The sequence below is a fragment of the Sinocyclocheilus grahami genome, unplaced genomic scaffold (genome assembly GCF_001515645.1).
Source record: "Sinocyclocheilus grahami isolate Dianchi unplaced genomic scaffold, SAMN03320097.WGS_v1.1 scaffold480.1, whole genome shotgun sequence".
Lineage (NCBI taxonomy): Eukaryota > Metazoa > Chordata > Actinopteri > Cypriniformes > Cyprinidae > Sinocyclocheilus > Sinocyclocheilus grahami.
Window position 1 is genome coordinate 495,066 of NW_015505659.1, and position 21,726 is coordinate 516,791.

Here is a 21,726-nt window from a genome sequence, read left to right on the forward strand (position 1 = left end):
ATTTTTATAAAGGACAGGGCAAAAATGTTCTTGTCAAGCTCAGGCACAAAACCTTAATTATTGATCGCACTGTGAGGTATTGACAGTCACGCAATTTTTAGTGCTTTTTTAAATCCATGGCATTTAAAAAATGAGTTTAGATGAGATTTTCTTCATCAAAGGATATAATGTTTTGAGATAATATACCTCAACACAGCGAAACTAATCAAAACCAATACTACTGAATTCTATTTATTATAGATAAAAATCTAAACATCTGCGCAAACAAAAGTAGCTTAATTATTTAAAATGTCCCCATGTTCATCTAAATGTGATATTAATAAAATGTTTTGATGAAACGAATTCATATTTAAATAATGAGTCTGTGTTTATTTAATAATACATACGACAATGTGGACGAGCCAATGTACCGTAAAACAGGATCGACCCAGAAAACTCAAATTCCCAGAATGCAACATTCTTCTGACGAGCTACTGACTAAGGAAGTGGCCTTTTAAACGGCACATAGATCTGATTGTTGAGTTTACAAACCAGCCCAAAAAGCAACATTCGCTCAACCAATAGCGCGAGTTTGAGGGCGTTTGTCCCATCAATGTCAGACTAGAGAAGTATCTGGGATACCTGTTTGAAAACAGTAATTATTTTTGCCGTTTCCCTTCGCTTCACTATTAATAAATCTTATTTTTTATTTCAACTGAGATGTTCATGATGCGCATGGCATTGCAATGATTTAGTACATAAAGCAGCAATCATGCAACAGTAGATTTATACATTTCTATATCTTTCCTTTTTCGTTTCATAGGATGTTTCGATCTGTCGAACGGTCACGCCTTCGGCTGCTATGGGTATTATATCACCTCGAGATTTTGTTGATGTCATTTCCGTTAAACGCTATGAGGATGGCACAGTTTCATCAAATGGTACGCGTGGCCTTTCTCCTTTAGCTGGATCTGAATCTGACACTGAATAGAATCACAGGGTCATTATAAATAAACATTAGACCACTATCTTAATAATGCTGTTATTGATATTGTTATCGATTTATAGCTACCAATGTAAGCCATCCAAACTCTCCTCCTCAACCTGGCTACGTCAGAGGCTTCAACCATCCTTGTGGCTGTTTTTGTGTTCCTGTTCCTGGGTGAGTTTCTCATGTCTTTGGTTGATGTAATTCAAACATCAGACAGCAGATAGGGGCAAAAAAATTACATTTCATATGTTTTGTTTTCTTCATGCATTGGTTCATCAAGAGCATAAAATGTTTACTTTTTTCCTCTCTCTGTAGGGAACCAGGCAAAATGCAGCTGTTCAGCTTTTTCCAGACTGATCTTGGAGGTTTGCTTCCTCGTTCGGTTGTCGATTCATTTTTCCCCACTAGTATGGTGGAGTTTTACAGCAACCTGACCAAAGCCGTAAAATCGCTGAAATAGCACCAATGGCACTTTATAGATAATATACCCCCCTTTAATCTTAAATGTGAATATTTTAATAATTTAATTGCATTTAATTAAGTTTTAGTGGAAAGTGAATTTACTGTACTTATAGATTTATTCCTGATTCTTCCAATAGCTACACGTGTCCAAACACACTTGCACATAGAGTTAAGAGTACTGGAACATTTTGTTTGATATATTATTTCGGAAATTCTGAAAACTTGATTCAAACGATGAACTATTGCACAAAAAATTATACATTTATGCATTTGGCAGATGCTCTTACAGGGTTTCTGCGGATTTTAATCTTAATTCACTTTTACACAAATTAAGGTCTTAAAAGGCCCTAAATAGGTGCAGAAAGCTTATAAATGCATTCAATGTTGCATGCACTGCAAAAAAAATATATTTTTCTCATAATTATTGTCTTGGATATTTTGGCGGATCAAATATCTGAACATCTTTAATCAAGATACATTTACTTGAGATGCAAAATTAATATATGAAGTCTGAAACTGAACTAAACAGCACAAAATTAAGTGAGTTTATGCTTAAAACAAGAACAAATATTTGTCAGTGGGGTCTGAAATGGGGTCTCATTTTGAGCCCTTTGACAGATTTTTGTTCTTATTTTATTCATAAACTCCATTTGGATACATTTCTCAGAAACATGGCAATTTGCTTCTTGATTTAAAAATTTTTTAGAAGCTTGCAGCACAAAACAAGACAAAATAACTGAGGAAGAACATCTCTTTTTTGCAGTGTGATCAGAAGCTACAATGAAAGTAATTACCATACTCTTGGTTGGGAGCAGAGGTATTTAAGCCATAAGCTATTTTTAGTCAAATGTAGTAAAAAGTAAAAGAGTTTTGTTGGAAGTTTCAAACTTGCTAATACAACCCATTGTCTGCTCTAGACATTCACATTCAGAGAACATATTGATGTTTTGTGTTCCCTTCACTCCATTTCATAAATTTTCTTTACATTGTCTTAAAATGTCTTCATAAAATCCTGCAGAAACCCTGTTTTATCCAAAGTAACTGAAAGTGCATTCAAATTAAATCGTATCAGTCTGTTTGTTATATGGGAACTGAACACGATGTTGGTGTTGCTAGCATCATGCTCCTTGCCTGTTGCAGAGTCATTCCATCAGGGTTTTTTTTAACCATAATTCAGTAGTGTGATCCTATAATGTAGCATGATAATAGATTTGGATTATTTCATTCATATAGGGCATTGTTAACTTTTTTGGACTATACAGCTCTATTTTAAAAGGTAGTGAGCGGCCTTGCCGTCTGCTGGTTTGGAGCTCCCTACATAGGCAGCACAAATAATGCTCCTCACATGAAGCATAAGGGACTGGACTCACGATTGATTTAAAGAGTTTGATTTTATCATACAACATGACGCTACTTTAGAATGAGGTATCTTAGAAGGCAACATAGGGTTACTGCTTCTGTGTCAGGAGTGCATGTTTGATGTCTGGCCTAAATAGGCAGTTCACTCATTTTTGGAACAGAGTTTTATTTTAATAAGCTGTTTTGAGAATTTCAGTTACGTATTTGAGGACAGTTGTCTTAGTCTGGAGATTACATTTTTGAGTAATGGAGTTTTTGATAGATGCTCAAGCTTGACCCTTATACACAAGTCTGGGTGTTAATTATGCTGAAACTTTCTATAAGTATTTCTATATTTGAATAGTGATATTTTAGCGCATAAATGGCTTTGGCAAATCAATGTTTACTGACAGACACATATCTTCAGACAAATTTGAAGAATTGCATTTACTGCTGTTCTCTGTTGACACAACTGAGTTTATGTACTGTATTTTTGAGACTGACAAAAAAGGCCAGAACAGTCATGTTATGATATAATGATAAAAGAATAGGCCACAGGCTCAAGGTTTAGCTGGTTAGCATGACCCCAGTGGCCCCTGCTGGTGGCCCAGTATAAAGCTTTTTTCTCCACTGATGGCCAATCAAAAGTATCCTTGCGTTTGTGTATACAAGTATCCACATCTACTGGGTCCTGTGCCAGCCAGACCAGCAACTGCCATTAAGATGAATGAGAATTCTAATAGAACGGGGAGTTGAGTGGAATCCTGTGTGGAATCAGAGTAATTAAGAATGACTGAAATTCCAATTTTATTTTAGTTCCCGAGTTTGAATTGAGGTAGAGAACAGGATGCGGAGTTTGAATTAGAATTTACTGAATTGAATTAAACAAGTGACTGAATGAAATTTAAAGAAATCATCTGAAATATTTAAAATTAATATTAAATATAGTATGTTATATACTTAATAAATTAACTCAATGAGTTAATCATTTGATGAATCATGGAAGAAAGTTAAAAGGGATAGTTTACCGAACAATTCTGTCAACTCGCCCTCGAGTTGTCATTTCCGTTAAACGCTATGAGGATGGCACAGTTTCATCAAATGGTACGCGTGGCCTTTCTCCTTTAGCTGGATCTGAATCTGACACTGAATAGAATCACAGGGTCATTATAAATAAACATTAGACCACTATCTTAATAATGCTGTTATTGATATTGTTATCGATTTATAGCTACCAATGTAAGCCATCCAAACTGTCCTCCTCAACCTGGCTACGTCAGAGGCTTCAACCATCCTTGTGGCTGTTTTTGTGTTCCTGTTCCTGGGTGAGTTTCTCATGTCTTTGGTTGATGTAATTCAAACATCAGACAGCAGATGGTGGCAAAAAATTACATTTCATATGTCTTGTTTTCTTCATGCATTCGTGGCAAAAAAAATACATTTCAGCTGTCTTTTTTTCTTCATGCATTGTTGGCAAAAAAGTACATTTCAGATGTCTTTTTTTCTTCATGCATTGGTTCATCAAGAGCATAAAATGTTTACTTTTTTCCTCTCTCTGTAGGGAACCAGGCAAAATGCAGCTGTTCAGCTTTTTCCAGACTGATCTTGGAGGTTTGCTTCCTCGTTCGGTTGTCGATTCATTTTTCCCCACTAGTATGGTGGAGTTTTACAGCAACCTGACCAAAGCCGTAAAATCGCTGAAATAGCACCAATGGCACTTTATAGATAATATACCCCCCTTTAATCTTAAATGTGAATATTTTAATAATTTAATTGCATTTAATTAAGTTTTAGTGGAAAGTGAATTTACTGTACTTATAGATTTATTCCTGATTCTTCCAATAGCTACACGTGTCCAAACACACTTGCACATAGAGTTAAGAGTACTGGAACATTTTGTTTGATATATTATTTCGGAAATTCTGAAAACTTGATTCAAACGATGAACTATTGCACAAAAAATTATACATTTATGCATTTGGCAGATGCTCTTACAGGGTTTCTGCGGATTTTAATCTTAATTCACTTTTACACAAATTAAGGTCTTAAAAGGCCCTAAATAGGTGCAGAAAGCTTATAAATGCATTCAATGTTGCATGCACTGCAAAAAAATATATATTTTTCTCATAATTATTGTCTTGGATATTTTGGCGGATCAAATATCTGAACATCTTTAATCAAGATACATTTACTTGAGATGCAAAATTAATATATGAAGTCTGAAACTGAACTAAACAGCACAAAATTAAGTGAGTTTATGCTTAAAACAAGAACAAATATTTGTCAGTGGGGTCTGAAATGGGGTCTCATTTTGAGCCCTTTGACAGATTTTTGTTCTTATTTTATTCATAAACTCCATTTGGATACATTTCTCAGAAACATGGCAATTTGCTTCTTGATTTAAAAATTTTTTAGAAGCTTGCAGCACAAAACAAGACAAAATAACTGAGGAAGAACATCTCTTTTTTGCAGTGTGATCAGAAGCTACAATGAAAGTAATTACCATACTCTTGGTTGGGAGCAGAGGTATTTAAGCCATAAGCTATTTTTAGTCAAATGTAGTAAAAAGTAAAAGAGTTTTGTTGGAAGTTTCAAACTTGCTAATACAACCCATTGTCTGCTCTAGACATTCACATTCAGAGAACATATTGATGTTTTGTGTTCCCTTCACTCCATTTCATAAATTTTCTTTACATTGTCTTAAAATGTCTTCATAAAATCCTGCAGAAACCCTGTTTTATCCAAAGTAACTGAAAGTGCATTCAAATTAAATCGTATCAGTCTGTTTGTTATATGGGAACTGAACACGATGTTGGTGTTGCTAGCATCATGCTCCTTGCCTGTTGCAGAGTCATTCCATCAGGGTTTTTTTTAACCATAATTCAGTAGTGTGATCCTATAATGTAGCATGATAATAGATTTGGATTATTTCATTCATATAGGGCATTGTTAACTTTTTTGGACTATACAGCTCTATTTTAAAAGGTAGTGAGCGGCCTTGCCGTCTGCTGGTTTGGAGCTCCCTACATAGGCAGCACAAATAATGCTCCTCACATGAAGCATAAGGGACTGGACTCACGATTGATTTAAAGAGTTTGATTTTATCATACAACATGACGCTACTTTAGAATGAGGTATCTTAGAAGGCAACATAGGGTTACTGCTTCTGTGTCAGGAGTGCATGTTTGATGTCTGGCCTAAATAGGCAGTTCACTCATTTTTGGAACAGAGTTTTATTTTAATAAGCTGTTTTGAGAATTTCAGTTACGTATTTGAGGACAGTTGTCTTAGTCTGGAGATTACATTTTTGAGTAATGGAGTTTTTGATAGATGCTCAAGCTTGACCCTTATACACAAGTCTGGGTGTTAATTATGCTGAAACTTTCTATAAGTATTTCTATATTTGAATAGTGATATTTTAGCGCATAAATGGCTTTGGCAAATCAATGTTTACTGACAGACACATATCTTCAGACAAATTTGAAGAATTGCATTTACTGCTGTTCTCTGTTGACACAACTGAGTTTATGTACTGTATTTTTGAGACTGACAAAAAAGGCCAGAACAGTCATGTTATGATATAATGATAAAAGAATAGGCCACAGGCTCAAGGTTTAGCTGGTTAGCATGACCCCAGTGGCCCCTGCTGGTGGCCCAGTATAAAGCTTTTTTCTCCACTGATGGCCAATCAAAAGTATCCTTGCGTTTGTGTATACAAGTATCCACATCTACTGGGTCCTGTGCCAGCCAGACCAGCAACTGCCATTAAGATGAATGAGAATTCTAATAGAACGGGGAGTTGAGTGGAATCCTGTGTGGAATCAGAGTAATTAAGAATGACTGAAATTCCAATTTTATTTTAGTTCCCGAGTTTGAATTGAGGTAGAGAACAGGATGCGGAGTTTGAATTAGAATTTACTGAATTGAATTAAACAAGTGACTGAATGAAATTTAAAGAAATCATCTGAAATATTTAAAATTAATATTAAATATAGTATGTTATATACTTAATAAATTAACTCAATGAGTTAATCATTTGATGAATCATGGAAGAAAGTTAAAAGGGATAGTTTACCGAACAATTCTGTCAACTCGCCCTCGAGTTGTTCCAAATCTGTATTTATACTTGAAGACAAAATATATTTAGAGGAATGTGGGTAACCAAATTATTGCTGGTAGCCATTGACTTCCGTAGTATGAAAAAAAAAAAATACAATGGAAGTCAATGGCTACCAGACTCTATTTAGTTCAGACTCATACAGGTTTGGTGTGAAGTTGAACTCTCCCTTTAATTTCCCAAAATGCTCTAATTTCCCCCAAAGTCTAAATGATTGTGTTTGACTAATGAGTTCCTCTGTTGATTGATTGTTGAACATCTCATTTCAAATTCTATTCCAATTTTGCATCCTGTGGGGCGTGGCCAATTCAATTTAAATATAAATGCTTGAATTAAAAGGGAGTGCCTTTTTAAATTGACAGTTTTGCCCGACCCTTTTAAAACATTCCAAAAATATAGAAATTATGATTTTTTTTTCCATAGACATAGTAGAAATTAATCCCATTTTTTTGGCTTTCTATCTCTGCTTGTAATCCATCGTAATTGCACATGGACAAAGGGACTGTTTAATATATCACTGCTATGACGGACCTCAGAGGGAACCAAGTGTGTTGCGTGACTTTTTGATCTCTTTAATTACCTTTTGCCCGTTTGTGTCTAGCTGCACGATTGTCCTCCTGACATGTGTCTCAACCCGTAGGTAGTTTGTGTTTATATGCCTGTATGCCGTCAATGAAATTACTGTGAACGCATGCTCATGGCCTTGAGATGTGTGCTTTTTTGTTCTTTTTTTTATACTGTAAATGAGCAGTATGCTCTAGTGCATTTCAGGATTATTTTGGGAGTCTAGATTTTACATCCGTTTTGCAAGGAGTGTGTGCTTGACTTCAGTAGTATTGTGCAAAGTTCTCTGTATATTTTAATAATACACACACATTTACATTCCGAAAGCAGTGTATACACTTTGTCAATTCTGTCAAATGAGAGTTTTTGATTATTCCAGATTATTATTTTCTTGAAGTCAACATGAAGTGTCATTTGCAAGTCATTTTATTTCTGTAAACTGATGGATTTAGAATAAAACATTTGCTGGTACTTGATTTTATCCTCCTGGAATTGATTGGATCATGAAAAGTGGGCGGTACAAACCAGAATGGAGGCAGATGATTGGGTGGGACAAGTCGAACAGTATGAGCGATTCGTAACAGGCGAAGCAAGCCAGTATATATTTTTAGAGTATAGAATTTTTAATAACATGCAGTGATGGACCTAGAGATATGCATTGAAATCATGTAATTTCTCATTTCATGTTGAATTCAAATGTGTTTTTGCTCAATGCAGTTTATTATATGTCCACCTGCCGTTGACTGTGGGACATGTGTGTACTGTTTGTTAATACTTCAAAGCAGCAAAAACAAAGGAAATTGCACTTTGTAAAACCCATTGTATGATTCTCCATTTAGATTCTGTTTTCAGATATTAAAAATGACTGATGACCATATTTATCATTTGTATCACACTTTATTTCAGCATTACAAACCTTAACAAGTAATTACATGTAAAACATCTTTCTTTTGACACAGTTTCAATATATTAAGGCCTTTCTTTTTAAGGGGGAAAAAAACTAACAAGACCAGAATACTAGAGGCATAGTAGTTCGGGTTTTTTTTAAACTGTCAAAGGTGTATTCTGTTAGATAATATATTTTTTTGAAAACATCAAAGGAATATATTTATTATTTCTGGCTTTGAAAAACTAGAGCAATGTACTGTTAGGGGGAGCATTTGACTAAATATTTTTTAAATATTCTATTTCTGATCTCTTAAACTGTGTGCCACAAATGCTTCATGACATGTTCTTTACATGTTGACATGTTTCTGCTTTGGTGAAATGGTGTAGAAATATATCCGAAACTATTTACAGGCTTGTGCAAATCATTGCATCAAAACAGGCAGACTTGAAAAGTATCTTTTTTTTTTAATGAATCCCTGATTGTGACAGTAAAACAGTACTATACCAGCACAGTGAAGCGCTATAAAACTCTGCTCAGAAAAACAAGCTTTCCTGATCATGTAGTACCACATCATGCAGTGATGCACATCATGCACATCATATAGAATATGAAAGTCATACTGTCAATATGCATTAATGGAAAAATGAAGCAATCAAGGCAACTGAATGATCCCAACAGGGTTCCCCAGTCACGGAAAACATGGAAATATCAGGGAAATGGGATTTCCAGGCCTGCAAAACTCATGAAAGTGAGGAGGAGGAGGGGGGAGGGGGGAACCTAAAAGTCATGTAAAGGTTTATAGTGTGTATAGGTTTTTCTTGCTCAACTCTAAAGCACTTAATTGGATAGAAATTGTTCTTTTTGACTGCAGTCTTGATTGCAGTAAGAAAAATTTAAATGAAATACATGCATTGGTCAAATCATGGGAACCCTGCTTTTAAGAAACACTGATTTGTAATGTACATTTTTTAGCAAGTGGAGGTATTTTCCCAACGCTTGAAATGAAGTTTGAGATAAGTCCAGTATTTTCTTCTGGGTGCTTCTGAGTGGAGTTTAGCTCTAATCGCATTTTTTTCTCTTAATGACGAGTGTAAACGGCCCATCATTAAGGCCTTTAATGAGTGTCCAGGCCTCAAAGCGTGTGAGACCCTGCAGAGACGAGTCCTGTATCTGCAGTACCTCATCACCAGACTTCAGCCCCTTTTGCTCAGCATCACTCCCTGCCAGAAAAAAATACAGTATATATTGTATGATTCATGCTACATTCTAATTTGCAGGCCCACATGTAATCTGCACCTGCATAACTTTACAAAAAGATTTCTGCAAAATGAGAAAACCACACCATATTTGTTAGTTTATCAAAGGTTTTGGTTATTTTGATGCCACACTGAAATTAATTTGGTGTAGAAACACTTTTTGCTCAGAATTGTACAATTAATTACAAGAAACAGCAGTAGCATTGAATTAGATGTGATTTTTTTTTGTAGAAAAACTGAAATGGTATATGCTCATGAAGTGTACTCCAATAATCGTTTTATTTCCCACTTAGAAAAAACATTTTTACAGTACAGTACTCTTAAAGTGGTCATATGATGCGATTTCAAGTTTTCCTTTCTCTTTGGAGTGTTACAAGCTCTTGGTGCATAAAGAAGATCTGTAAAGTTGCAAAGACTAAAGTCTCAAATCCAAAGAGATATTCTTTATAAAAGTTAAGAGTCAACCACCTAAAACGGCTCGTTCTAGCATGCAAAGAAAGAAGGCGTGGTTTCAGGAACAGCAGTAGTGTTGATGCAGCCATGTCAGGGAGACGCTGTGTTTCAGTGCAAAAGCACTTTATTTGGCCTTCCGGAAGTAGATGCAATTAGGAATCATTGGTTAAGATTTATTTACAACAGAACAGCACAACCCAGATGTTCAAATTTGTGCAATGCATTTTATGGACGTTTTTTTAACCTAGAAGAGTACAAAGCTGGCTGTGCACAAAGGCTATTTCTAAAAAATTAAAAAATAAATAAAAAAAAAGGGTAAATTCCGACTTTGCTATGACAATCTGGCGCTTCTGAATCAGCGACTGTAAGTATGTTTTGTTATCAGTTTAAGTATTTGCTATTGACTGTTCAAATGCGGAGTTTTGCGCAGCGCAGAGTAACGCATCATGTGTGTGTGTGTGTGTGTGTGTGAGAGGGGAACAGGGTCACATCACAGGAGAGTGAACTGCCTGTCAGAAATCATAGCACGTCGGCTGCCTTAACCGCGGCTTGTGTACTGCATCATCACTGTGTCTGTCACGCGACTCTGTTGCCCTTTCAGGCTTGAACTGATGGTAAGACTAACGACATTATTAACTGTCTTGATATTTACTTTGAAAGCTGAAGCTCACGATTATGGTAAGGGCGTTACATTTCCGACACGTGCTTGTGGTGTTCGGCCAATCACAATGCACTGGGTCAGCTGGCCAATCAGAGCAGACTGCGCTTGTCAAAGGAGGGGGCTTTGTTGAAAACTACGTGTTTGAGAGAGGCGGGGCATAGAGGACCTACAATAATGTACAGTATTTGAAAAATAATGTGTTTTTTGAACATTAAAGCATGTCAACGTATTCTGTTATACCAAATACACAAAATAATGATCTTTAAAATAGCATCATGACCCCTTTAATGTAATGAAATGTAGCATTACATCACTTGCTCACCACTGGATCCTCTGCAGTGAATGGGTGCCATCAGAAAGAGAGTCTAAAAAGCTGATAAATACTGTGAAGTCCATCAAGACATTTTAACATTTATAAACCGTTGCAATGTAGCTTTTCACTTCAAAAGACATTAATTGTTGGACTGGAGTGGTGTGGATTACTGTGATGTTTTTATTTACTGTTTGGACTCATTCTGACGGCACCCATTCACAGCAGAGGATCCATTGGTGAGCAAGTGATGTAATGTTAAATTTCTCCAAATCTGTCCTAACGAAGAAACCAACTCATTTACATCGTCGATGACCTGAGGGTAAGTACGCTCTGAGCAAAGGTAAATTTTTTAAGGTTCAGTTGTAGTCTCACCTGTAAATATTCTGTTGACGGTTAGTGGTCTGTCACCGTTAATGGAGCCTTTTCCTCCCTCAAGACTAAATCCAACTCCGCCTGCATTCTTCTCCAACTCGATTGTTACAACTTCACCTCCATCGTCCCCTAAGAGTCATTTTTTGAAACAAAAGCCATAGAATGAATTAACACGTATTTTGCATATTTATATTTGTGTTGAGCACTATTTGGATAAGATTAATTTTCTAAATGTTATTAACATAGTGACTGCATCCAGATATATCATAAAACCCACTGAAATTTGATTCTTGAAACACTAGCTCTTAAAGAACTAATTCCATAATGGCAGCACAAGAAATTTGGCTTTAGTTACGAAGCATTGTGAAAAACAGCTGATGTGTCAGGTTTGGATAGAATTAGTCCATCTGTGAAACATGAATTCTCCTCATGGAAAACTAGTCCAGTTCAAATAGGGCTTTTAATGTGACTTCAGTCGTACAGTTTTGTTTTTTATTACACAACATGAAACTCTTGTAACATTCCTGTATTCCTTCTGTGCCCTATTAAACATTGACATTAAACATTAATGCCATTCCTGTGCTGACGTCAGTAATGTTGGCCCACCTGTGATGCTGCTCTCTGCCCCACTGCTGCAGCTGGACTCATTAGCGTTAGCGCCTCCCTTCCCTTCTGGGTCTTTGTTTTTGGACACCACTATCACCGCCTGCTTCATGGTGCGGGCCTGCCTGAGAATCGCTGTGGCGTCGCTGTGTGTGACGTTTTTTAGCGTTTGACCGTTAATGGACAGCACCTCATCTCCTCTTTCTATGGTGCCCTCCTGAGCAGCCAGACCACTGGGAAACACCCTGTGAACCTGAAGGTACATGATACAGTAAATGCATAAATAAATAAAAACATAAACAGTAAATAAAATCAATATATACAATTATTTTGCTAGTATTAACTGTATACATTTTGCATTTACAGTGGAACCACTGGAAGTTTGTAACTATAAGATCTTACAATTTTTTTTTTTTTTTTTTTTAAAGAAGCCTCTTATGCTTACCAAGGCTGCATTTATTTAATCAAAAATACAGTAAAAAAAAAACAGTAATATTGTGAAATATTTTTTACAATTGATAAAACTGTTTTCTTTTTGAATATATTTTAAAATGTAATTTATTTCTGTGATGCAAAGCTGAATTTTCAGCATCACTACTCCAGTCTTCAGTGTCATATGATCCTTCAAAAATCATTCTAATATGCTGACTTGCTCAAGACATTTATTATTACTATCAATGTTTTTGTGGAAACCGTGATTAATGGAAAGTTTAAAAGAACAGCATTTATTTGAAATATAAATCTTTTGTAACATCATTACTGTATTTACTGTCACCTGATCAAGTAAAAGTATGTTCTATTAAAAAGAAAATATATATATATAACCCCAAAGGTTTCAACAGTTGTGTTGAAATTAAAATTTGTCATCATTTACTCATCCTCATGTCCACGTCATCCTAATGTCAAAATTGTTTTTCATACAACAAAAGTGCATGATGATATTCGCTGCTAAGCTCATAAAATGACCTCTGTTGAGTCTGTTGAAAGAAGCCTCTTATGCTTACCAAGGCTGCATTTATTTAATCAAAAATACAGTAAAAAAAAAACAGTAATATTGTGAAATATTTTTTACAATTGATAAAACTGTTTTCTTTTTGAATATATTTTAAAATGTAATTTATTTCTGTGATGCAAAGCTGAATTTTCAGCATCACTACTCCAGTCTTCAGTGTCATATGATCCTTCAAAAATCATTCTAATATGCTGACTTGCTCAAGACATTTATTATTACTATCAATGTTTTTGTGGAAACCGTGATTAATGGAAAGTTTAAAAGAACAGCATTTATTTGAAATATAAATCTTTTGTAACATCATTACTGTATTTACTGTCACCTGATCAAGTAAAAGTATGTTCTATTAAAAAGAAAATATATATATATAACCCCAAAGGTTTCAACAGTTGTGTTGAAATTAAAATTTGTCATCATTTACTCATCCTCATGTCCACGTCATCCTAATGTCAAAATTGTTTTTCATACAACAAAAGTGCATGATGATATTCGCTGCTAAGCTCATAAAATGACCTCTGTTGAGTCTGTTGTGACATATTACGTAAGAAATAGACCAAACTTTCAGCTATATGTGCACTCATTTCCCAAGATTTCAGTGGTTTGTTCACTAAAAATCATCCCTTCTGCCATAGATTTCACATTTAATGTGGAAAACCAAATTTGAAACCTACTGCAAAAGGGAAGATTATTGTCAGTGACGTCAAACCTGGTCCAAATGCATCATTTTTTATTTATTACACTCATAAAAGAGATTTGAAACCTAGACATTCTGCCTGAGATCTTATTTTGTGTTCCAGGGAAGCAAGAAAATGATACCGATCTACGCATGTGCAAATGATGACCAAATTGAAGAGGCTGTGTCTCCTGTTGACAGGTGAAGTAGATGAGCTGTGGTGTGTGGTTTATGGCTATATAGAGACGTCACTCACTGTAGTTGCTTTGTTCTCCAGATCAATACCGCCAGCGATGCTGAAACCCAAGCCAGCTCCTTCTTCTTTATGTAGAATCACAACATGGATGTCTTCCAGTTGCTAATGGACATTAAGAAATCCAAATCAGACTTGTTTATAGAATATTTCGTGATTCAAAACACCTTTGTATCTGTGGCTGTACTGTAACCAGAACTGCATTTAGCAAAGCTGTTATTCTTGAACATGCTGAAGGACAATCTGCATTTGTGAACACGGCTTTATCGCTTTGTAAAGAACAGCTGCCACATTGATGATTTCCAGGCGGGCTGGATCCTGTTCCCACTCCATTACATCATGCAGTTTTGAAAGAAATATAGAGATATTGCCTCCCCTAGTGTTAAATAGCACTTAAGAATCTTGTTAATAACTATTTCGTCAAAATCACATAAGCATCTGGCACGGTCTTAAAAGATGACGCTTGTCTAATTATGATTTATAGATTATTTGGTTGTAAATATAAATAAAAATTTCTTAACAGAAGTGTCCTCAAGTACAAATCCTGATTTTAAGGCACACCTACTGAATTTGTCTTGGGACCAAAATTGTGTATTTTATGAAGAAATTGCTTCATTGAGTATGATTTACATGTATGCATGCTTGTCATAAGAATCAGAAATGTTGGAAATTGTCATCTAACCTATGATGTCAGCCTCTACGCTTCAGACATGGCCTCATGGGATAGTAAAGTGTCCATCAGATGCACGCTTCAGAATCCCAGCAGAAATAGCAGGTAATCAGGTATTTATATTCACCAACTGTTTTATAATACTGCATATTCAAACATACTTTTTTTTTGTTATTTGTAAGTACTACCAAAGTAATTTGATCATTAAACAAATCATAATTTCATTTGGTTCTAACATTTCTTTCCATTAACGTTTTGAATTTATTTATAAATACAAATTATATTGAGGGACTTGAAGGCCTTATGCTAAATGTTAGATTTAAAGCTATAAAATGGCTCGATTTAAATTATACTCTGGCATGACATGCTAAACTCCCTCTAAAATGACAAAGACTGCATAGAAGATGTAACTTTTTTTTTTAAATCACTTGTCACACAAAAGGACCATTTAAAATGAACTATAGAACATTCAAAAAAGCTTATTTGATTCATTGTGCTCATCACTTCATTAACCTGAAGGAATATAGACAGCTTTGTTGAACTGCAGACAGAAAATGTGGCAAAGGGAACAGTCATAAATGCAATACTGCCATGGTCAGGAAGTCGCACTCTTGACCAAGAGAAGCATGTCTTTTTATATATTTTTTTCAACTCTGCTAGCAAGTGAGCTTCAGAATGTAGCAGCACATAAAAGAAAGCTCACTGACCTTTAAGAGCACTTAAAATATGCTGTTTCGTTATAGAGAACCGATTGTTCCTCTGTCACACCTCTCATACATATTCAGGTTTGTGGAGCAGGATGTGGAAGTAATCAACGCCAGACAACATCCAACAGCGTGTACTTTGTTGTATCGGCTCTATGATTACCAAGCCAGAGCTAAACCCACCCTTAGCGTGTCTTCATCCAGATCCTTGACTTCCTGGATCATCTGCTGAATCTCCTGTGGCGGAAGGGCTGAGAGCATGGATTGGGCACAGACATCTGTGGCTGAAGTGAGCGGTCGTTCAGGTTTCCATTCTTCCTTCTCGCACTCCTCCCCTCTCTCGATGGTACGCTCCCTCAGTTTAGCCAAGCTGTAGACCAGATATAAGTTAGCTTGATTGAAAGTGCCTTTGACCAGAGATGGCCAACACTGTTCCTGAAAGACTACCATATCCTGCAGAGTTTGGCTCCAACCCTATTCGGGGGGTGGGGGGTGGGGGGGCAACCCTGCAACCCTGCAACCCTGCAACCTTGCTCAGTTGATTTGGGACACTGCCAAGACAACATTGGTTCTAGAGCAGAGGTGTCTAATCCTGCTCCTGGATGGCCAACCTCCTGCAGAGTATAACTCCAACCTGTTTGCAACACACCTGAATGAAAGTTTCTAGTAAAAGATCAAAATACCTTGATTAGCTCTGTCAGGTGGGTTTAATTATGGTTGAAGCTAAACTCAACAGGACAGTGGCCATCCAGGAGCAGGATTGGACAACTTAGGCCTGGGACACATTAGGCCGATTTTAAAACTGGTGGAGACTTAAAGTTTGTTTTCTTTGCGCACAAAAAGTATTCTCGTAGCTTTATATCATTATGGTTGAACCACTCACGTCCCAAACTATTTTAATGATGTCCTTACTACCTTTCTGGGCCTTGAATGTGTCAGTTGCGTTGCTGTCTATAGAGGGTCAGAAAGCTCTCGGATTTCATTAAAAATATCTTAATTTGTTTTCTGAAGATGAATGAAGGTCTTACAGGTTTGGAACGACATGAGGGTGAGTAATGAATGACAGAATTTTCATTTTTGGGTGAACTAACCCTTTAAGGACAGTTCCAACTGATGTTTAACATTATAATCTTCCAAACACACACACTACACAATTAGACCAGACCGCAAGACTACATGCATGCAGGTTGTAGTATCATTTTCACAGTGAGATGAGATCTAACAGAGACTTGCGAAATCAAACATGACTTGGGAAGAAAAACAAATGGAGGACGATCGGCATCATCAGCTGGTTCTTCTTGCATGAGTTGTGTTTCATGGGAAGAAAATCAAAGGAGAATAAAAGAATATGGGTGATCTTCTTTCTCAATACTTCACGTTTGTGGCTGTCAAGTTTCAGCTATAGAAGCATGCAACATCCGGTTGGTGAAGCTTGCTTGCTCTCACTGGAAGGCGTCACGTCAGAGGCAACCCTGATCAAGATTTGTAAATTTATCAAACATGTTTGATATTTGCAATCTGGGATCGTACGGGTTTTGCATGATTGGGAGCAGTAAAATAATCATAATTACACCACACAATTAAAGTTTTTTTGGACAAAAAAATCTCACAATCACTATGGGGGATGGGGATGGGATCACATCTCATCACATCTATCTGTAGACTACTTTAGCTCAAACATGCATGACAGGAAAGTGTTTTTTTTCTAACAGCGATAAGGACTAGTTTGAGAGCTTGCAAGACGTTAGCATGAAATGGCCTGTTGTTTGTGACTAACTCAAAAGATCTGCATTTCCGCTTCTTGTTTAATTTAAAACAGATTCCCGAATGATTCAAACCTCTGCAATGCCTTTATCGTGCAGCCAGTTCTCAACATAAAATAAGCTGACATTGTTGGCTCTAGTCCCTGCAAGTGATCTTATCCCATCAGCCAACACAACACTGTACACAGTGTAATTATACCCCAAACACTTTCATTTTCCAAGCACATTAGTCCTGCATCGTTTTCAGAGATAATATGCTTGGATAAGTTGCGTACCTTACAGAGAAACCCTTTTCGTTGTTTTCTAGTGCTGTTGAAGATGGGAGCTTTTCACCAGGAGAGTCTTCCTCTATTGGGTTATGAAGAGGGGATCCTGGTGGGGCGCTCCAGGGGTTCCCAAACCGAATGCAAGGGGACTGCGGCAGGGATTGCATTGATCGCATCAAAGCATTGGACACTTGGTTGCTGAAGGACAAGATGATCCCCAGGCTCTCCCCATCCAAGCCGCTTGAGTTGGGGGCATCTGAAGAGGGACTGAGGGGTAGACTCCGGGTCCTCAAGCTCACCGCATGAGTTCCTGCACCTTCAGTTTTTTCTATAGGACCCTCCTTTGAGCTGCTCGATCTCCTCGGTACGTGGCTTGAAGGGGGCAAATCCTCTTCAGAAGGTGAGGGTTCTTGCTCAGTCTCAGTAGCAGGTGAAAGCTCTTTTGTGGAGTCAAGAGCAGGTTCCTCAACAGGGATCGGCTTACAGGGCTCTGAATCATGAGAAGTTGATTGATTTTCTTCCTCTGCCGGGGAATGATGGGTCTCTGAAATGATATCTGAACCGAGGGAAGCTGGTTCTTGCTTTTCTTCTTCTGGAGGCTGGGTGGTGGCTGAAATTGTTGGTGTAGACTGGCAGTCATCATTATTGTGCAAGTTGCTTGTGGTAACTTTAGTTCTCCCTGCATTGCTGTAGTCTGCAGATGAGGTTTTAGTCGTCTTCTCCACTGGAGGAAGAGATGCATTTGGGACCAGTCGCCTGCTTGGCCTTTCGGCTCCATCAGGACTTGAGAAAGTCTCAAATGAGCTGATCTTCTGCCTGATTGACAAATTGGCTCCTGTTGAAGCGGACCTCAGACTAATCCCAAAGGTCCTGCCAGTATCTTGGCTCCTGTTATGCTTCGGTTCCGGATGCTTCAAAGCTTCTGTTATCGATTTCCCAGACTTAATGCTCTTAATGCTCTGACGTGCCCATGCAGGCTTTGGAGCCACCGGGGGGGCTTTTTTGCCATTGGGAGATTGCTCAGATTTGGAGTCTGAGGTGGTGTTTGTGGTTTCAGAGGCCGTGCCATTAACCTCACTATCTCCATTTTGGTCACTCATGGTTTTGTAGCAGTAGGACTGGTTCTCCGGGCTTTCGGTCAGCTTTACCCAGGGGTCAAGTGGTTGATCTGTACTGACCTCCAAACGAGCCTGACGTCTCAGGCCAACCCGCTTACTCGGACTACACACGTTAGATGGGGAGTCTGGACCTGTAACATAATAGTGTCCTGTTAATTTCCTTTTAATAAGCTGTCGGACAGAGAAGTGCAAAGTGAGAACTAACTCACATGCTGCCTCACATCCAATATTTGTCACAGTTGTTTTATTTTCATTCAAAAATAGAATGTGATATGAATATATCATACAATACGAAAATATTATAATATAATAATATTACTATACTATGAATGTTACAAAGAAAAAAAATATATTGCTTTTCTTTTATAAAAATCTTGCTATACAGGAACTTACTGTTACCAGCTGAATCAGGAAATGAAAAGTCTCAGCATACATGTTTTGATCTTGCTCAGAATAGTATCAAAGTCAATCAAAGTTATGCAACCTACATGACATACGTTTCTATTTTTGATCTCGTCATGTAGTAATATTAACCAGTAATAGGTGTATTTCAGGTTAACGTACCTCTGTGCTGTCTGTCCCCTCTGTGTGTTGAGTCACTTTTAGGCTCCGAGATACAGGCAAATGCTTTAGTTCCGACTTCTGTGCCTTCAACCACTTCCTGTCACAAAAACAGGAAATGGTTGGCTGAGTTTGAGTCTTACAAAAAAATCGAAAAGGTGTAGAAATGCATTCGGCATCATTTTGTCATGCATCACTGTTGCACACAGAAACACACACTAGAGCCATGCCTCATGCCAAACACTCAAGCATTTAAATACCTGAATCACACATATGACAAAAAGATGCACTATTGTGCAAATAAATGTTTGTATAAAGTGCACACAGATTCAAAATTTTCATCAAACACTGACATGAACACGTCCAGAAAGAAGTAGCATAAATTTCTACGTACATTCTTAAACAGAAGCCTTGAGATCTTTCTCAAAGCCCTGTATAGACTGCAGAAAAACTAGATGCATGTGGAGAGACAATAAAAGATTGTGTAAGGCAATAAAAGTTTTTAAATAATTATAGTCACTGTAAAATCAATGCCTATTTAGGTAAAAAAATTATTTATTTGTAAAGGAAATAGAAATTAGCATAAAGGAAATGCATTTGTAAAATGTATAAAAGTGAATGTTTTAGATTTGTCCCCATTTTTCAAGTTTTTATCACCGGTTTAATAAACTTACTGAAAGATGGTGTGCATATATTCACTGTAGTCTGACCAACTGAATACTGCTTAGTTTTATTTGGTTGACACCTGTTATGATGCACTTTTAAATTAAATTAAACTAAATTAATCAAATAATGCATTGTGCAAGACTGATGACTGAGTGCACCTTTAAAAAACTTAAAAATGTCTCATTCACTTCCTGCTGGGGTCCTGATTAGCCAATCAATAAAGCAAGAGATGGCCAGATTAGAAATACTGTGTGTGAGTCACTCCATCTAATCACAATAATTGACAAAATATTCAAGTAATGCAGTTACTTCAATTATTTTGTTTTATATTTCTAGATTTGCAAATGGCAATATGTTTAGTTTTCACATTGTTCAATTTGACACATTTCAGTTTTTCACAGATCATGATGAGGACAGTCATCCTGTTGAACAATTTCCTAATTTTATCGGAAATTGCATAAAATAAAAAAACTATTTGCACACACTGTGTTATGTTTATATATACTTTTATATTTGCTGTCCAGTCAGATGCATTCAAAAATCCATTCAGAAAATCTAAGGGAAAAAAATGAATGCCCCTTTTCTCATTGATGGTGCAAGATTTTAGGCAAGGGTTGTAGTTAAGCCAATCATGTCTTGACTTACTCAACTACCATTTATGGGCAATGCATCAGTCTTACAGTGAAAACCACCTACTTGTAAACAGTCTCTTTGACAGAGAGCAAAAAAAAGCAGTAGTTTAAAGTAGATTTAAACCTGTATATAATTAATTTATTGTGCATAACCTCACTGACATATGTATTGCTGGGCAAACCTACACAAGGAAAAGAAAACAAAGAACAAATCATTTTAATTGAGTCAAAACAACCCCTGAATATTCTTTCTTTAATAAAAATAGTGCATTTCACAAATGTGACTAGCCCTACCTGGCAGTTGCTTTGAGAAGGCAGCAGATCTTCCTCTTTCACTGGTGAACCTTGACTAGAGCCGCCCGAATCAGTGAGCGCTTCCTGACTGCTGACATCCTGTCGTCTGCAGTACCTCCGTGCCTGGTTTGTTGCTCCTTGCATTGAAATCCTCACCACACCTGCATGCACATCTAATGTTTGCTGTCCAGTGAAATTCATTGGACATTTATAGGGAATGTTATAGTCGTCGTCTGCGAACGAGGCTGGAGACAGTGTGTTATTAAGTGAAGTTTCACTGTTGGTTGTTAAAGAGACGTCCATGCTCTGTACTCTGGTGACATGCTGGGGTTCGAGGAAGGATTGAGTGGTGGTGCTGGCCGGTATACAGCGCTGGCTGTAGGCTCCCTCACTGCATGATCGCATCATGGGTTTCTGTGCTCGTCTACAGGTCAGCTGACTCGTGCTCCGGTCCAGACAGTGGATACACTTCGGTCTGCTGTGAGAACAGGCATCGGATCTCCTCAGACCTGAGATGAGATACAGACATGTCTAAACCAACTACTGATCTTCTTCACAGGAGAAATAATCATGGACAAGTTCATTTTGTACAAACAGGAAACAAGACTCTAAGCAGACATGGCTCATCTGAGCCTTTGATGCAAGTCCAGGGTTCCTACTCTTCTGACCTATGAATTTCCATGACATCTACATGAGTTCATGATTAATAAATTAATTGAAATAAAAATTATTTTAATTTATTCAGGTTTCCATTTGATACCAATCTTTTTAAATAATGAATTTAAATTATTATGATACAAACAAATTGATATTTTTCTCTGGTTTGAACAATTGTTTGTACTCTATACAGTACAAAATACAATATCTAACATAATAGTACAATATTTTATATATACTCAAATTATATTAAATTATAAATATTATTATTAATTATTAATAGCATATTTCAAATAATTTTATTTATAACATTTATATAGTTATTGCTGTAATCTTTGAATCATATTAAATGATTATTATTCTTTTTTAATTATATATATGTATGTATATATATATATATATACAGTATATATATATATATATATATATATATATATATATATATATATATATATATAT

The 21,726-nt window shown here is 36.7% G+C and overlaps 2 protein-coding genes and 1 long non-coding RNA gene across 3 annotated transcripts in view; 2 read left to right on the forward strand and 1 right to left on the reverse strand.

Moving 5' to 3' along the window:
* The first annotated feature begins 801 nt into the window (after nucleotides 1–801).
* LOC107553748 (stAR-related lipid transfer protein 5-like) lies at nucleotides 802–3,296 on the forward strand. The gene is made up of 3 exons (XM_016236062.1): nucleotides 802–920; nucleotides 1,048–1,141; nucleotides 1,286–3,296. The coding sequence occupies exons 1-3, from the start codon at nucleotides 842–844 to the stop codon at nucleotides 1,428–1,430; spliced, it is 318 nt and encodes a 105-aa protein (XP_016091548.1). The 5' UTR covers nucleotides 802–841; the 3' UTR covers nucleotides 1,431–3,296.
* Nucleotides 3,297–3,827: 531 nt separating this feature from the next.
* Nucleotides 3,828–6,984, forward strand: LOC107553749 (uncharacterized). The gene is made up of 3 exons (XR_001604986.1): nucleotides 3,828–3,874; nucleotides 4,002–4,095; nucleotides 4,332–6,984. It is a non-coding gene; the product is annotated as an uncharacterized lncRNA (long non-coding RNA).
* A 1,350-nt stretch (nucleotides 6,985–8,334) lies between these two features.
* Nucleotides 8,335–21,726, reverse strand: part of LOC107553751 (pro-interleukin-16-like) — a 49,638-nt gene continuing 36,246 nt past the window's right edge. The window contains exons 15-23 of the mRNA XM_016236063.1: nucleotides 20,611–21,119; nucleotides 19,413–19,469; nucleotides 19,022–19,118; nucleotides 17,349–18,588; nucleotides 15,494–15,680; nucleotides 13,940–14,041; nucleotides 12,002–12,251; nucleotides 11,396–11,524; nucleotides 8,335–9,560 (exon numbers count right to left, since the gene is read on the reverse strand). Coding sequence (XP_016091549.1) covers nucleotides 9,400–9,560; nucleotides 11,396–11,524; nucleotides 12,002–12,251; nucleotides 13,940–14,041; nucleotides 15,494–15,680; nucleotides 17,349–18,588; nucleotides 19,022–19,118; nucleotides 19,413–19,469; nucleotides 20,611–21,119 — 2,732 coding nt within the window. The 3' untranslated portion in view covers nucleotides 8,335–9,399. The remainder of the gene's footprint in view (nucleotides 9,561–11,395; nucleotides 11,525–12,001; nucleotides 12,252–13,939; nucleotides 14,042–15,493; nucleotides 15,681–17,348; nucleotides 18,589–19,021; nucleotides 19,119–19,412; nucleotides 19,470–20,610; nucleotides 21,120–21,726) is intronic.